Below are 12,220 nucleotides of genomic sequence, written 5' to 3' on the forward strand. Positions count from 1 at the left end.
ACTCACAGGGAGCCCGTTCTACACTGCCTGTGTAGATGATTTTCTCTTTCGTCCTCACGGTGGCTTCATAGAGTGGGTGCTGTTCCCGAATATACCCATTCGACAGGTGAGACGTCTGGGGTCAGAGAGGCGATAACCGGCCCGAAAATCCAGACATGACCCTGGGTTTTGCGCTCAGCCCCGCTGTGTGCCGTGCTAGACGTCAGGCCTCAACCCTGTGACCTCCCTGCTCCAGATCCCAAATCTGCCCAGATTTCCGAACCCGATGGGGCAGAGCCTGGCCCTGGCAGAGACACTGGGATGGATCCACTGTGGGTGGGGAGGAGGCAAGGGTCCTCAGAACACACCTGGGGCCTAAGCTGCGTCCTGATGGTCACTGTGGGACCCACTAGACACACACGGTCCCTTGTCTGGGAGTGGCGTGGGGAGCCTTCTGCCCTTGGGCAGTTGTGGAAAGTGAAGGAGCCCTGGAGGGCTGGCTGAGGGGAGACTATCTTCCCTTGTGTTCAAAGGGGTCCAGGCACTGGGCTTCTCCCCAAGTATTTCTTATTCTGTCTGGCCTCACTTTCCTTTTGCCCTGAGTATTCTCAGGAGGGACGGTCCATCTAGATGTTCTCCAGGAGCAAGGACCCACTGTTCTTCATCAGTGACCCAGGAAAATGAAGCCCCCTCCTATAGGGACAGCTCAGAATGGTGGAGTCCACAGTCCCTCCCCGAGAGATGTGGTTTCCATGAGCGCAGTGGCTGCTTTGGAGACAGTAGATCATTTTCATCCCTCATCCCCAAAACCAAACACACTCCCGCTCAAATGGCGTTATTCCTAAAGCAGCTTCACTGGTTAGACCGAAGGGCCACGGTAGCCCAAGTGATGATCGAGGTAGAATGGAGCAGTCAGGAGAGATCTCGTTCCCCATAGGAAACTGGGCATCTCTGTGGCCCTGAGTATCCCAGGAGGCCGATCGTACAGAGACCTCTGGTGCCTGACCCCAGTTCGCATCCACAACCCCAGAGTAGCCCATCACAGGCCCTTCACCCTTGGCTGGTGGACACCATTCAACCTGCCAGGGCAGGTATGTGCCCGTTTCATGGCATAAGGGGAAAACGGGATTCTCTGTCCAGGTCCCACTCTTCTCGAGTCCTTGGGAAGATGCTCACCCCTGCTTGCGGCTTCAGACTGCAGAGACCCATGGAGGTGTGGGCCACGGGGTTTGGCCCGTTTTTACCAGAGTGCAGTGGTGGAATGAAGGTTACACAACCAACCAGCATCTGGGAGCCCAGCGGGAGCGCTTCAGGTGTTCTCCGAAGCTGTTGGGTACAGTGTAACCTTTAGACAATTTTGTCTCACAGGATGGACGTGGAGGATGCGGTTAGTTGGCAGGCGCAGGAGCCAGAGGACATCATCAGAAAATATGCAAAGGTACAGTTCGGTCTGCTTCTTGGAGGGAGGCCTCTTCCAGTGTGCCCTGGTCAAAGGGTCCTGGGTTCCCTAGGAGCACAGAGCAGGGACGGGTGGCCAACACCCCCAGGCCCTTGCACCCTTTACCTTGGACCCCTCACCAAGGCTCCCTCTGGGTTACAGGGGCACCGAGCTGGGCTGCCAGAGGACAAGGGGCCTGTGCTTGTTGGGATCTACGGCAACGTCGACTACTTGGGGATTATGCAGTGAGTCCTCTGTGCTCCCCTCACCCTTAAAACATCTGTCTCAGCTCAGGGATGGGTTTGCTTTTAGAAAGGCCTTTCTGACACAGGACATGTCTCGCCAGCTCGGGTCAACCTCCTTTCCAGGGTCAGAACTCCCCCCTGGCTCCCCTGCAGGTCCAGCCCGAGGTTGTTGTTAGGCCAGAGGTGCAAGACCCATCTAGGGAGCCGGTGGGAATGGAGACTGGGCTAGGTCAGGCCCCTGGGCTCTCAGCAGTTCTGTCGGCAAGTCAGCACAAGAGGAGCGGGGCAGCCTGAGGGTCTGGCCCTGTCTACCAGGAGACAACCCCAGTGAGATCCAAGGGTTGTGGCCACAGGGTGAGGAGACACCTGGCCCAGCCTCGGGGCTGTTGTCCAGCAGGTCTCTCAGAGCCCACCTGCCCCTGTCCTCCCCCATTTCCCTAGAGTTACAGCCCTCACTGTCCCCATGGGGAAGGGGGAAAGGTGTGGGGACAGTGGGGGCTTTGGCCCTAAGAGAATGGGGGAGAAGATGGGCAGGGCCCCACTCTGGGCATCTCAGGGTGAGGCCGGGGAGGCAGCAGGGCTTGGGACTGAAGACCCTGGGTCTGGTGCTGGGAAGGGATCTGGGGCCAGGTAAGAGGAGCCCAGCCTGAAGCCCATCCTTCAGGGATCAGAGGATGGAGAGACAGCAGATCCCGGGGGACGTAGGGTGGGAGGGAGCTGATGAGCCGTGCCACTTCTGAAACGCAGGGTGTGTGGCTCAGATGCAGGGAGAGGCAGGTGGATGCCGGGAGGTCAGAGCCTGCAAGAGCCTTGGGGCTGTCAAGTGGGATGGGCCCCTGGTGCACCCAGAGTACACCGGGCAGGTCTCAGGGCATCCTCCCTTGACCCTGGCGGGGTGATGTGGTCGATCCCTGAGGGATTCCTGTCAGGGCCCGGTCGCCCACCCTGGGCGGCCCCCATCCCATCTCAGGGCTGACCTTTCTCAGCTCCAGCAGAAAGCACCACCTCGAGTCCAGGATGGGCAGCCCCATTGTGCAGCCTGACCACCCCCCACGCCAGGGGCCCCGGCAACCCCGGCCAGGCTGTCCCTGCACTCCTTCTTCTCCCAGGTCCTGCCCCTCCTGGGAGTCAGCCCCACAGGAAGGCCCTTGTCCTCCCTTCCCTGTGCCTTCTCCTGGGCTGAGCCCTGAGCTGGGTAGGGACAGAGCCAGTCCTTTCTGGGGGTCGGCTCCCAGGCTGGGGCGGCTCCAGGCCCTGTGCAGGTCCTCAGCTCTGCCTGGGTTGCCTTACAGTGAGACGGAGCTGCCTCCTCTGACTGCGCGGGAGGCAAAGGTAAGAGCCTGATGCATGGAGGGGCTGGTCCAGGGACGTAGGGACTGGGTGGGTGGGCAGTGAGGCAGAGGAAGCAGCTGGCCTGGGTGCTGGCGGGTGAGGACAACACTCTGTCACTGGGAGAGGGAGCAGAGACCTGACCCCAGGTTGATTTAACTTTGGCAGTTTGATAAAATTCCAAAGTGAGAACCACAGTCCTGGCTTGGGGGTGGCTTCCCGCTTGTGTTGGGACCCCACCTAGAGGCTGGGACCTAAGACTGGTGTGTCTGTGGCCTGAGGATGGTACATCCCGGGGTCCCAAAGCCAGCCCACTGGTGCTCATTTGCTCAAAGGCTGTCAGCCCTTAGGGTCTGCCCTTCCCTGGCTCCTTCCAGCTGGGTCCCACCAGGGCTCCAGAGCCCAAGACCCAGCATCCACAGGCAGCTCTGGGAAGCCCGGCAGCTCCACTAACTCCAACATTCCTCATTTGACAGCGAATTCGGCGGGAGACAAGGAGAAACAGCAAGTGGCTGGAGATGCTGGGCAAATGGGAGATGTACAAGAACAGCGAAAAGGTAATGTGTGGAGGGAGAGGCCCCCGGAAGCACTCTCTGCAGAGACAGGGGACAGGCACCCATGGCTGTGGCCTGGCACCGTCAGCCTCTCAGAGGGCGCATGGCACACTGTCCTCGCCCAGAGGACTGCAGGCCTGGTCGCCAGTTTTCCTGCCTATTCGTGCAAGCGTCACCTTGCTGGGAGGGAATCTGAATCTAGGGCTGGGACCACCTGGAGCTGAAGGCTAGGGATGCCCTGGTGACCCGAAGGAAGAAAAAGGTTCAGATCAGAGTTTGACTCTGAGTGTCCATCCACTCTTTCAGTCCTGGGAAGGGAGACCCTGTCCCAGCTCGATCTCACCTCTACTGAGGAATCATGGGGCCAAAACCGACAATTCCCAGAATCCCCGGGCTCTGGTCCTCACTGGGGTCACCCCGTGGCCTGTAACACCAGACTGTTTTCTGCCCACAGCTCATAGGTCGCACATACAAGGGGATTCCCGGGAACATCCGGGGCCGGGCATGGTCAGTCCTCCTGAACGTTCAGGAAATCAAATCAAAAAACCCCGGCAAATACAAGGTACACTCAGCCAGAGCACAACAAACGGGACAGGCCGTGTCAGGGGCCCAGGTCTCCAGCTGGAGGGAACATCAAACCCACCCTGGGGGGCATGGGGGAGGATGGTCAGATGCACATCCTGGGCATGGACGGTGGCATAGTCACCACAGACAGACTCGGCTCTGGTGACCCTCCCTGGCTTCAATAACAAGCCAAAAAGCAGCTTTCTGCAGAAGGAAACCTTCCTTCTTTCCTTCCTTCCCGAAGTGCTGACCGTGGGCTGACTGCCATTTGGGGCAGGGAGTCTTCCATGTGTTCTGAGGCTGCTTCCTCCTCTTGGCCCTGCCCTACAGCTCATGAAGGAGAAGGGCAAGAGGTCATCTGAACACATCCATCAGATCGACCGGGATGTTAGCAGGACTCCCCAGAAGCATGTCTTCTTCAGGCGTCGATATGGAGCCAAGTAAGCCTACGGGAGCCACAGGGTCCCAGCGGAGATGGGGTGAATGAGAGGGATGGGGACTTCCCCGGAGCAGAAGCCAGGGTCACCCAGGAGGGATGACAGAGCCACCAAGAGCTCTCCTGGCCCAGGGAGCAGCCGGCACCATGAACCGAGCACCTCCCTGGTTCCAAGCCCTGGGCCAGGCTGGAACATGTGGGGCCAGAGCCCAGGAGGATCCTGAGGAGACAGAAGACAGCAAAGAAAATCATGCACAATGGTGAAAGGTGCTCTCCCTGACCCACGGGGACCCGTGGTAGGACCTACGGGAGGGTGGCAGGATGGAGGGCCCATGAGCCTACCCAGACAACACTGACAGCACCAAACGCTGGGAGAATTATGGGTCCTGGAAACTCTCATCCAGGTCTGCTGGGAACATGACACGGCACAGCCACGTTGGCAGCCAGTTGGGCAGTGGCTCACAAAGCTCAATGGACTTGAACCAAGTGTCCCCAAGGTGTCACAGATATTGAACCCACTGATTTGGAAACTGACATCCACATGAAACCTGCATGCCAGGTTCACTGCTTGATTCACCGTCACTCACACACCGAGCCTTTGGGGACCACCTTCAACACGGGCATGGGGAGAGCAAGGCTGGTCCTCCCTTCAAACGGAAGACCCAGCGAGAAAAGGGAACGAGCCAGTGATGCCCGCACGGACGTGGGTGGATCCTAGATGCATTTTGCTAAGGGAAAGAAGCCAGACCCAATAAGCTACCACAGTAGCATTCCCATTCCTAGGCCATTCTGGAAAAGGCCAAACCACAGGGACTGAGAAGCAGTCTGGGTGGCCAGGGGCTGACGAATCGGGGAGAGGCTGGGTGCATAGGGGCCACTCTGGAGACTTGGAGGATGAAGGAGTCACTCCAGGAGGGGCTGGAGCGGTGGCCGGGAGACTCTGCACATTGGTTTGGAACTGTGGAGGAACTGTACACCCAGAGACTGAACTGGCGTGTGTGCAAACTGGAAAAAAAAAAAAATCATTCGGAGTGAAATGGATCGGTCAACTCACTGTACAACTGGGCTATTTGCATGTCACAGATGTGGCTTTTACTGAAACATTTCTTCAACCGTCTCAGGTCCTGAAGAGCTCACTGCTTTTCTGGTGAATCATCTGAACGTGAAATGGGATTTGTTGTTAGGATTTGTAGACAAAGTGAAACAAACAGCATCTGCACAAACCAAACCATAGCCCCCTTTCTCTGTTTCCTAGGCAGCGGGAACTCTTCTACATACTCCTGGCATATGCGGAGTATAACCCGGTGAGTATTCCCGGCAGTGAGGTTCCCGGGCCGTATTTCCATATTCACAGGAGTGGGTGTCTGGTGGGGGTGTCGTTGCTTCTTTTAAAGTTAGTATTTGTGACCCACCAGGTTATAGGAGGTAGAATTCCAGCTCCCCGCTGGCATAAACCTCCAAGCAAGGGGGTGGTGTCAAGGGGTCAAGCTGAGACACAAAGGAGTTGGGGCCTGGACTCCTGGGGTCACCTGGGCCTGACCACCACCACTTCTCAGAACACGAAATGACGCCCTCCTCCTGGGGCTGCCCCAAAGCCTGGGAGCTTGGCAGCCTCACACGCAGGATGGTGGTCTCAGGAGACATTTTGGACAAGGTGCTGAAGTGCCTGATGGACTTGGCTCTTGTCATGAAATGAATTTGCATCCTGAGGAAGACTCTTCTTCAGAGGAAGCTTGTCCAGTCACCTCTGCCCTCTTCAATGACATGAGTCCTCCCAGGTGACCTCAGCCCTCCCAGCTGATGTCCTTCCATAGTGACCCTGGCTCTTGCAGGAGGTGGGCTACCGCAGGAACCTGAGCCACATCGCCGCCTTGTTCCTCCTGTATCTGCCTGAGGAGGATGCATTCTGGGCCCTGGTGCAGCTGCTGGCCAGTGAGAGGCACTCCCTGCAGGGTAGGTGAACAGCTGCCCCTGGGGCCTCATGCAGCCAGACCCGGGGACGGCCACTGTGGCCAGGTGATCTCGGCTTTCAGCCAAGGCACCCTCCTTGTGTCGCCAGCTCGTTGGGAGCCTGTAGGACGTCTCTGCTGAGGGTCCCACAGGAGTCTGCAGCTGGCCCCCCACAGCCCAAGTCAGACACCTTTCAACCCCATCAGCAGAGGGCATCTCATCCTCCCCTGGCCACCCTCTGTGTCCCGGAGCCACGCCCTCCGGCTCTGATTCTGTGCAGCTGACTCTCCCCTCCCTGAGAGTCCTCCTGCCCTCCAGCTGCCGGGGCTCCCGCTGCCCTTGGTGCGCACGAATGGGCCGACCAAGCCCAGGTGGCAGCATCTCGCCATCCCGTGTCCCCTGGCCCGACCCCACTTCCAGGAGATGACCAGGAAGCCCAGTACCCACACTGTTCTGGCTGCCCTGTTGTGGCCTCAAAGTCAGGCTTGCCCCTTCTGCACCCTGGCCCAGGAGGCCTCCAGGGGAACCTCCAGCCAGGCTCCAGGGGATGTTCCCGCCCCACCTCCCCAGGGTAAAGGCCGAAAGGTGGGGTCACCAGATGGGAGGGTGGGAGGCCTTCGGGTTTGGGGGCCTCTCAAGCTGCCCAGCTCTTGCAGCTGATGGCTCCACATCTTGGGGGAAGGCTCTGATTTCATGATGGGCTGGGGGCCTCTCAGGATTCCACAGCCCAAATGGCGGGACAGTCCAGGGGCTCCAAGACCATCAGGAGCATGTGGTACCCACGTCACAACCCAAGACCATGTGGCATCTGGTGAGTTTATGGTCCCCTCGGCTCTTCCCCAGAGGCCCTGCATCCCATGGGGCTGGAGGAGCAGGGGGGCTGGAGCCCCTCGTGGGGCTGGTGACTGGCTGAGTCCCAGCCAGGGCCTGACCTGGGATGCCGGGTTCTCCATGGGCTGGGAGTTGGTTTCCTTTCCTGCCCTGGAGGAGACAGAGGCACAGGGATGGGGCCCCAGCTCCCGCAGAGCAGGGCAAAGGGCAGTGTGTCCACCGAGAGTGTGGGAAGGGGACGGTGTCGCGGGGAGCCCTGGACACTGCCCAGTGTTCTGCACTAGGCATAGGTTCTTCAGAGGCCCTGGAAGAGGGAGGTTTTTAGGGCAGCCCAGTGGCCTGAGCACCTCTGTTGCTCCCATCAGGACCAGGACATAGACGCTGGTCTATGCGGGCAGCATCTCTCGTTAGGCTGGCTTCTCCGGACGTTAATGAAGGTAAGGCGGCATAGGGAGACCCTGGCTCAGGGACCCTCGTTGCCCTGCAGTGCCCTGCTTCCTCAGTCCGGCAGTCTGGCTCACCCCCAGCGCACAGGAGGCTCAGGCGGGTCCCCGAAGGACACGCAAGCAAAACCCTCTGCCCAAGAGGGGTCATCCCAGGGCAGTGGCTGGGGCTCAGGCCCAGCCTCATGGGCAGACTGGGCCAGGACCCGACTTGAGAGGGCTCAGGGAAGCCTCAAGCGCTGGGCAAGCCCCTCTCTCCAGGAGCCACATCTCCACTCATATGAGTGCCCCCCATGAGGAGCTGCAAGACCTTGCCTGACCTAGCATCCTGGAGGGCCCAGGCGACGCTCATGGGGAAGGCCACTGACTCTGGGGACTGAAACCCCAATGGGCACAGCTCGAGCCAGCAGCCCCAACCTGGAAGGGCCAGGTTCTCCCACGCCTGCTGTCTCCACAGATCTCTCTCGGGCTGACCCTGCGCCTGTGGGACGTTTACCTGCTACAAGGAAAAGAAGCACTGATGCACATGACCACCATTGCATTTGAGGTGCAGAAGAGTAAGTCTACGTGTGCCTAATGGGGCCTGGGGAGCCCCGGGGTCAGACCCTGACTGGCCCAAGGGCAGCTTCCTCACACTGTCCTCACGGTCCCCTGTTCTGGCTCAGAGGGAGGTCTGGCCAGGTGGGCCGGGAAGGGCACTGTGACAGCGAGCCCATCCCCCACATGACCCAGATGAAAGTCAGGAGTGTGGCGGGCACTTCCCTGCCCAGGTCGCCCCCCAGTCACAGCCTCCTGTGCACATCTGGACCCCTGGGGTGGCCACAAAAGGATCCAGCACCACCCAGTGAGAGGCTGAAGTGGCCACGGGGTATGGGCTGGCCCCCTGCCAGGGAACTCTTCTGGCCTGATGTGCACCCTGTCCCTAGAGCGCCTCAAGGAGACCAGTTCCGGCCTGTGCGCATGCATCGCGAGCCAGTTCTGCCATCACTGGGCCAGGGATGATGACACGGTGCTCAAGCACCTCAGGGCCTCTGTGAACAAACGAGGGAGGAAGCAAGCGGACCTGCCACCCCCAGGTGGGCTCCAGTGCCGTGTCCCCTCCCATGTCACCCTCTGGGGCAGTCAATAGTGGGGGAGTGCCTGGGACCCACAATCCTACTACCTGGGCCTTCCTCTTCACCTTTTCTTCCTCCTCTTCCTCCTGGACTCTAAGAAAGTCCAGGAGGCCCACCGGTCCTCAGGGCAGGCGCTCAGTGCCTGTGTACTGGACGTGTTGTGCACGCAGGAGGGGGATGTGAGCAAGACCCTCCCTCAAGCCCCCCCACTTTCCACGCTCTCCCCCTCACAGGGCCCTCAAAGTTACTAGAGGAGCCAGACCCATTTGTGGGAGACCCTGCCTCTCCCTGCAAGCACCCACAGCCTCAGAGAGCAGCAGAGGCCCCTCACTCCTGCACGCTCCACCAAGGTTGCCAGGACAACAAGCCTTAAGCCAGGGAGACAAGGGAATTGGGGGTCCCTGACCCCCAGAGCATTCAGGGAGAGGGCACAGGCGGGACCCCGGGCCCAGAGCCAGAGCCAAGAATTCAGCCCGATGTGGGAACAGTCAGTCCTGGCATGGACTGGGCAGCCCAGGAGGGCAGAGGGTGACCCACGTCCGGGCCCAAAAACCCACTGCAGAGACGGGTCCCCATGTGAGGTGGCAAGGGGCTGGGTGACATCCAAGGACCCTCCCATCTGAGTTCTGACTGGGGGCTGTATCTCAGGCCCAACAGCCCTGGGACGAATGTGTGTGGCAGGAAACCCACAGCCAGTCCCAACCCTGGGGGCAGTCCCAGGAGCCACCCGCCATGCCACGACAGCTTCCCCACGCCAGGCAGCACACACCCCCCCCTCTGGGATCAGCAGACTACAGGCTTGTCCTCAGTGTCAGGCCACGGGGGCCACAGAGAGACCCCGAGGACTACAGAGATGCAGGCAGGTGGGGCCCAGCCCGGAAAGGCCTGCATGGGCTCCCTGGAGACGCTGACCACGTCTGTTTTCCTTTCAGCCAAAGCCGAGCAAGGGTCCTCGGCACCCAGGCCTGTGCCAGCTTCACGTGGTGGCAAGACCCTCTGCAAGGGGGACAGGCAGGCCCCTCCAGGCCCACCAGCCCAGTTCCAGCAGCCCATTTGGTCAGCTTCCCTGCCAAGGGCACCTCGTTCTTCCACACCCCGTCCTGGTGGGGCTGTCTGGGAAGACACCTACCCTGTGGGCACTCAGTGTGTGCTCAGCCCGGCCCTGGCTCAGGGAGGACCTCAGGGTTCCTGGAGACTGCTGCGGTGGAACTCCATGCCCTGTCTCCCGACGGACCTGGATGTAGGGGACCCTTGGTTTCTCCATTATGATTTCGAACAGAGCTGCTGGGTCCGTGCCATATCCCAGGAGGACCAGCTGGCCACCTGCTGGCAGGCTGAACACTCTGCCGAGGGAGTGAGATTGGCTTTCGCCAAACTGAACAATGTGGGCATGGACTTCCGGGCCCTGCAGTGCACCCAGCACTGATTCCGACCAGGACACCTCCTTCGCAGCTAGGGACGAGGAGCAGTGCACTCCCACCTCAGGGCCTTATTATTTAGTTAATAGGATTGTACTCATGTTACATTTCTCAATTTTTTTTAAGAGATAAAGTCTCACTCTGTCACCCAGGCTGAGTGCGGTGGTGCAATCATGGCTCACTGCTTCCTGGAACTCATGGGCTCCAGCAATCCTCCTGCCTCAGCCTCCTGACTAGGTGGGACTATAGGCACGCGCCACCGTGCCTGGCTAATTTCTTTGACTTTTCTCTAGAGACAGGGTCCACCCATGTTTCCCAGGCTGGTCTCAGACTTCTAGACTCAAGTGAACCTGAACCTCCCGCCTCGACCTCTCAAATTGCTGGGATTACAGGTGTGAGCCACCACACCCGGCCTTAATTTCTTATGTGCCATGCTACTACAAAACATCATTAGGGCTTCCTTCCCCTCCCTCCTCCTCCCTCCCTCCCTCCCTCCCTTCCTTCCTTCCTTCCTCCCTCCTTCCCTCCTTCCCTCCTTCCTCCCTCCCTCCCTCCCTCTGTGGCCCCCGCTGCAGTAAACTCCCTGGGAAGAAGTGAGGAGCGCCTCTGCCCGGCCACCCATCGTCTGGGATGTGAGGAGCGCCTCTGCCCGGCTGCCCCATCTGGGAAGTGAGGAGCGCCTCTGCCCGCCGCCACCCCGTCTAGGAAGTGAGGAGCATCTCTGCCGGCCGCCCCATCTGGGAAGAAGTGAGGAGCGCCTCTGCCCGGCCGCCCCGTCTGGGAAGTGAGGAGCACCTCTGCCCGGCCCCCGTCTTGGAAGTGAAGAGCCCCTTGCCCGGCCGCCACCCATCTAGGAAGTGAGGAGCGTCTATGCCCGGCCGCCCGTCTGTGAAGAAGTGAGGAGCGCCTCTGCCCGGCCGCTCCGTCTGGGAAGTGAGGAGCGCCTCTGCGCAGCCGCCCCATCTGGGAAGTGAGGGGCGCCTCTGCCCGGCCGCCCCTTCTGGGAATGGTGAGGGGCGCCTCTGCCCGGCCGCCCCGTCTGGGAAGTGAGGAGCACTTCTGCCCGGCCGCCCCTTCTGGGATGTGAGGAGCGCCTCTGCCCGGCCACCCATCGTCTGGGATGTGAGGAGCGCCTCTGCCCAGCCGCCCGTCTGGGAAGTGAGGAGCGCCTCTGCCCAGCCGCCACCCGTCTAGGAAGTGAGGAGCATCTCTGCCCGGCCGCCCCATCTGGGAAGAAGTGAGGAGCGCCTCTGCCCGGCCGCCCCGTCTGGGAAGTGAGGAGCACCTCTGCCCGGCGCCCGTCTTGGAAGTGAAGAGCCCCTCTGCCCGCCGCCACCCCATCTAGGAAGTGAGGAGCGTCTATGCCCGGCCGCCCCGTCTGTGAAGAAGTGAGGAGCACCTCTGCCCGGCCGCCCCGTCTGGGAAGTGAGGGCGCCTCCCGCGCCCCTCTGGAAGTGAGGGGCGCCTCTGCCCGCCCGCCCCTCTGGGATGTGAGGGCGCCTCGCCCGGCCGCCCCGTCTGGAAGTGAGGAGCCCTCTGCCCGGCCCCCCTCTGGGAGTGAGGAGCGCCTCTGCCCGCCCCCCTCGCCCCTGCCGCCCCCCCGTCTAGGAAGTGAGGAGCATCTCTGCCCGGCCGCCCGTCTGGGAATGAGGAGCACTCTGCCTGGCCGCCCCGTCTGGGATGTGGGGAGCGCCTCTGCCCGGCTGCCCCGTCTGGGAGGTCTACCACAGAGCCAGAAGCAATGTGGGGGCTGGATGTGGTGGCTCACGCCTGTAGTCCAGTACTCTGGGAGGCTCAGGCGGGTTGATCACTTGAGGCTAGGAGCTCGAGACCAGCCTGGCCAACATGGCGAAACATATGAAAACACAACTGTCAAACCAACCAACGAACCAAGCGACAACAAAACAGGTCTACCCTG

General features: G+C 60.6%; 1 protein-coding gene across 4 annotated transcripts; it reads left to right on the forward strand.

The window, feature by feature from the left end:
• The first annotated feature begins 1,414 nt into the window (after window positions 1–1,414).
• LOC115830460 (TBC1 domain family member 3I-like) lies at window positions 1,415–10,451 on the forward strand. Of its 4 annotated transcripts, XM_030808160.1 has the most exons (12): window positions 1,415–1,456; window positions 1,580–1,662; window positions 2,955–2,994; window positions 3,468–3,548; window positions 4,000–4,107; window positions 4,440–4,549; window positions 5,801–5,849; window positions 6,378–6,498; window positions 7,212–7,306; window positions 8,227–8,326; window positions 8,696–8,845; window positions 9,817–10,451. In XM_030808160.1, the coding sequence occupies exons 2-12, from the start codon at window positions 1,658–1,660 to the stop codon at window positions 10,308–10,310; spliced, it is 1,353 nt and encodes a 450-aa protein (XP_030664020.1). In that variant the 5' UTR covers window positions 1,415–1,456; window positions 1,580–1,657; the 3' UTR covers window positions 10,311–10,451. The 4 variants fall into 4 exon arrangements, with proteins under 4 accessions (XP_030664020.1, XP_030664019.1, XP_030664017.1 ...); XM_030808159.1 differs by lacking the exons at window positions 1,415–1,456; window positions 4,000–4,107 and adding an exon at window positions 7,692–7,763 and having other exon boundaries at window positions 1,622–1,662; XM_030808157.1 differs by lacking the exons at window positions 1,415–1,456; window positions 4,000–4,107 and having other exon boundaries at window positions 1,623–1,662.
• Window positions 10,452–12,220: the final 1,769 nt, after the last annotated feature.

This window comes from Nomascus leucogenys, unplaced genomic scaffold, assembly GCF_006542625.1.
Source record: "Nomascus leucogenys isolate Asia unplaced genomic scaffold, Asia_NLE_v1 Super-Scaffold_285, whole genome shotgun sequence".
Classification (NCBI taxonomy): domain Eukaryota; kingdom Metazoa; phylum Chordata; class Mammalia; order Primates; family Hylobatidae; genus Nomascus; species Nomascus leucogenys.

Bases quoted from the DNA above. Each gene is read 5' to 3' on its own strand.
- LOC115830460 (XM_030808160.1), top strand. The intron at 4,108-4,439 runs GTACACTCAGCC...CCTGCCCTACAG, and splicing joins AAAACCCCGGCAAATACAAG to CTCATGAAGGAGAAGGGCAA. The intron at 4,550-5,800 runs GTAAGCCTACGG...TCTGTTTCCTAG, and splicing joins AGGCGTCGATATGGAGCCAA to GCAGCGGGAACTCTTCTACA.